Genomic DNA, 4,531 nt, shown 5'->3' with positions numbered 1-4,531 from the left:
TTTGGGCTTTGCTTCTGTGAAGACTGACAGCCTTGGAGACCCTGGGGGCAGTTCCACTCTGTCCTCTAGGGGCGCTGTGGGTCAGAATGGACTCCAGGGCAGTGGGTGTGGTTTAGGCTTTGCTTCTGTGAAGATTGACAGCCTCGGAGACCCTGTGGGCAGTTTCACTCTCTCCTCTAGGGGCGCTGTGAGTCAGAATGGACTCCAGGGCACTGGGTTTGTGTGTGTGTGTGTGTGTGTGTGTTTTGGGGGCTCCAACTCCCACTCTGCTGCCTGGTGACCCAGAGCAGGTTACTGCCCACTCTGCTGGGGGTCTGCTCGGGCACAGACCACACTCCTCCTGGATGGGTGGTGTGCAGAGATGGCATCCTTGGCCACGGTGGGAGTGGTGGGGTGGGTGAGTCTTCCTGACCACAGCTCTGGAACCAGCTGGAGAGGTGACACGGAGCTTTCCTCTCAAGCATCCTGTCCACCTGCCTCCTGATGACTTTCTGTCCCCCTGCTGCCCTCTAGTGGCAGGCGGTGGTAGTGAATCGCTGAGCACGTGTTTCTAAATCGACCAAACCGGGGGCTGTGGAGTTGACCCGACTCCCAGCAAACCCACGTGTCAGGGTAGGACTGGGCTCCGTAGGGCATGATTTTGGGAAGGAGATCACCAAGCCTGTCTTCTGAGGGCTCTGGTTGACTTGAACCTCCAGCTATCCAGTTAGTAGCTGAATGCTTAACCGTTTGGCTACCTAGCGACCCACTGAAGTGCTGTGTTTTGCTTTCAGATGACCGGCAGATACGAGATGTACGCCCGGGAGCTCGCAGAGGCCGCCAAGCCCAACTACAGCCCCAACATCATCCAAGAGTTCTGACTTTCAACCCAAGCCCGCCTGTTGGCTCCCAGCAGGTTAGCAAGTGAGATGAGCTTAAGGGTCCAAGTTCTCCCTAAAAACGTCACTGTCCAGCTGGGTTCAAACTGCCCGGGTTGGGGGAGGGGCCTGGGGAACAGCTGCTCTGTGGGGGGCGTTTATTTTGGGGTGATGGAATGTTCTAGAATAAGATAGACGTGCTGCTTAGACAGCATCGTGAATGCACTCAGTGCTGCTGAAAGTTACGCTTTAAAATAGTCCTTTTATGTTACACAGTTTTCACTATAATTGGAAAAAAGTAGCAAGGCTCTGTTTTGTCAGATGGCTGGTGATTACCAGGTCAGCTCCAGGCTGAGGTAGTTCCTTGTTGGCTCCCCAAGGGCCAACCAGGGCTCTGCACCCAAGCAGAGACAGGGCGAGGCTGGTCCAGTCCCTGAGCTGCCAGACTTCCAGTCTTCCCGTGTCAGCCTGGCTTGGCTGCTGCCCCCGTCCTTCAGACCCTAACTGTGATGGTTACGGTTAGGTGCCAGCTCGGCCGGGTCATGGTTCTTGCTGGTTCGGCAGTTATCTAAAAACCATCCTCCATGTTTGATACAATGTAAACACCTCCATGATGTGAGAAGCCCGTCAACTGTAAGGTCAACGGTAAGGGCGGTTCCTCAAGGGTATGGCCTGCATCCTATATGAACGTTCTGGAAAAGCTAACTGGCTTTTTTTTTTTTTTTTTGCTTGCTCTGCATCTTGTCTGTCTCGTCATCATCTGACCTCCAGTTCTTGGGACTTAACCCAGCAGCCTGCCAATCTGGGATTCATCAGCCCTGACAGCCAACAGCCTGCTATCTTGCCTGCTGATCTTGGGTTCATCAGCCTCTTTAGCTACAAGTCAGGAAAAGCCTCCAGCCTGAGGTCTGACCCATGGACTTGGGACTTGCCACCATCCACAGCCGCATCAGCCACTTCCTTGAGATAAAGCTACATATATACACAGCTTCACTGGTTTGCTTCTGTAGAGAACCCAGCCTAAGACACTAACCTAGGTGCTGCTTTGAAGGTATTTGGTGGTTGTGACTCAAATCCACAAGCAGTTGACTTAAAGGAAGGGAGATTTTCCTAGATCATCTAGGTAGACATACTCAGTCAGCTGAAGGGCCTTAAAAATGGAGCTGAGAACAACGTGGAACAAAACTGAAAAGCATACAAAAGACTAGCTTTACTGGTCTGATAGAGTCTGGTGAGACCCCTGAGACTATGGCCCCTGGTTACCCTTCAGGACTGGAACTGAACTCACTCCCATGGCTTCCAGCCAAACAACAGACAGGCATATGGGGTGAACATTGTGATCAATCGTGGTAGGAGCCATCATTTGTGGGAGAACGAAGGGCAGTGTTTGCACAGGGAGACAGCTCAGGGCAGGAGTGCATGGGAAAGAATGACACAAGGAAGAGGTAACCACAGGGAGGAAGTGGGAAGAGAGCTGTTGCATTGTGGGGAATGGCAGTCAATGTCGTGAAACACAATGGGTGTGAACTGCTGTGTGGAAAATGAATTTGCTCTATTTCCTCTGTCAACTTTCACCAATATCACAATAAAAATTACAAAAAAAAAAAAAAGCTGAGGGAAATCAAAGAATTATGGAAACAGTTAGTTCAAAGGACTAGCAGACCACTGAAACCCTCGCCTCCATGACCCTGAGACCAGAAGAACTAGATGGTGCCCTGCTACCACTGTTGACCACTCTGAACGGGATCACAAGAGGAGGTCCCAGACAAAGTGGGAGAAGAATATGGCACAAAACCCAAAATCATAAAAAAGACCAGGCTGACTGGTCTGATAGATTGATGGAACCCCGAGACCACGGCCCTTAATCACCCTCCAGGCCCAGAAGTGAACTTGCTTTCCATCAAACGACAGGCCTGTAAGGTGAACCCAGGGAGGTATGGACCCCTTAGAACAGCCAACCCCATGGGATCCAAAGGGCAGCATGTGCCCAGGGAGCTCAGAAAGCAGGAAGGGACGGGAAAGAAGGATGAAGGGAACCAGAAACACAGGGAAGTGGAAAGAGAGCTCCTACATGGAGGGGATTGAAGTCAGTGTCAGCGGACAAAATGTGTGTGAACTGTTGAATGGGAGACCAGTTTGCTCTGAAAACTTTCAGCCAAATCACACCATCCGATCTGCAGCCTATACGACTATGAGACAAGAAGAATTAGATGGTGCCCGGCTACCACTGTCAGCCACTCGGAGGGGGATCTATGTAGGAGATCCTGGATGGAGAGGGAGAACAATGTGGAACAAAACTCAAAATCATTTGGAGGAAATAAAAAGGAGCGGAGGCCAGATTTGCTGGTCCGATAGAGCCTGGTGGAACCACTGAGACTATGGCCCCTAGCTGCCCTTCAGGTCTGGAATGGAACCCACACCTGTGGCTTCCAGCCAAGCAGAAGACAGGCATGTGAGTGGAACATTTACCTCAGGTAGATACATTCCTTGGAGAGAACAGTCATGAGAGAAAAAAGGGCTGCTTATGCACAGGGAGACAGCTCACGGGGCAGGAGGGCATGGAGGGATGGACACAGGGAAGAGGTAACTATCGGGACAAAGTGCGAGGGGAGCTGTTGCATTGGGGTAAATCATGGTCAGTGTCATGAGACAAAGTGTATGTGAACTGCTGTATGGAAAGTGAATTTGCTCTGTAAATTTTCACCCAAATCACAATTAAAAAGGAAAAAAAGTGGGCAGACTGCACGCTGTCAGAGGCAGCAACTTGGAATCCTTTTGAGTTCCAGTTCTCACAGATTCCACTGTCCACCTCCATGGTGTGAGCGCAGACCCCCCGAGAAGCCAGCTGAAGCCCCACCAGGGGCTGTTGGATCACCCAGCACCCCACACACACACGCCCTTTTAACAGAGGTGGGAGTTTTCCTGGGTAAAATGCCGAGAGGAGCCCCCCATCAGAGAGCTGCTGGTAAGGGGCAGGGGTTGCAGGGCTTCCCACCCCCTCTGCCCAGGGCCATACCTTGTAAGCAGCCATGGCCACAAGGCCCACCAGGGTCTCCCTGCACCACTGCCACTGGCCTGGGCCAGGGAAAGCTGGTTCTGCCAGCACCAGGGACGGCCAGCTGTGAGGCCGCGGGGACTTGCCACGAGGCATGACGAGGACTGGGGGTGAAGACGGTTCTGCAGACAGGCACAGCTGCACAGGGGGCCAGGGCTACAGCCACTCTGCAGTGATAAGCGTTTATTGAGAATAGATCATTACCAACAAAATATATTTATGTATAAAACCTCTGTGACTCAAAATATCCCTTCTGCTCCCTGTGGCCAGAGCTGGACCCCAAGTCCCTGATGTCCGACTCCTTCTCAGACCCAACGTCTCGTTCTGTGCGAGGAGGCACCACGGTGGGTTTGCCTTCTGCCTCCAAGCCCCCTCTGGACAAACTGGACAGCTCGGGGCTGGCCACCTCCAACGTGGGGCTCATTCCGAGAGCCCCCTTCCAAGCCCAGGAAGGAGACATGGTGTCGTGTGATGAGCTGTGCTGTGGTCCACATGGCCTCTGTGCCACCCTCCATCACTTGGCCTCCGGAAGCTTCCTTTCCTGTCATCGGCCCCCTGACGGTGGTCCGACTGCTGAGCCACAGCCCTCCCGGGACGACCCGGCCACACAGCTTCCCCA

At 52.9% G+C, this 4,531-nt stretch overlaps 1 protein-coding gene across 1 annotated transcript in view; it reads left to right on the top strand.

The window, feature by feature from the left end:
- UPB1 (beta-ureidopropionase 1) overlaps window positions 1-860 on the top strand; it is a 43,652-nt gene extending 42,792 nt beyond the window's left edge. Inside the window, exon 10 of the mRNA XM_007957399.1 lies at window positions 774-860. Within this exon, the coding sequence (XP_007955590.1) occupies window positions 774-860 (87 nt within the window). The remainder of the gene's footprint in view (window positions 1-773) is intronic.
- The last annotated feature ends 3,671 nt before the right edge of the window (window positions 861-4,531 follow it).

Source organism: Orycteropus afer, unplaced genomic scaffold (assembly GCF_000298275.1).
Source record: "Orycteropus afer afer isolate SDZICR_OR568_19922 unplaced genomic scaffold, OryAfe1.0 scaffold00744, whole genome shotgun sequence".
NCBI lineage: Eukaryota > Metazoa > Chordata > Mammalia > Tubulidentata > Orycteropodidae > Orycteropus > Orycteropus afer.
This window is presented reverse-complemented; position numbering and strand designations above follow the sequence as displayed.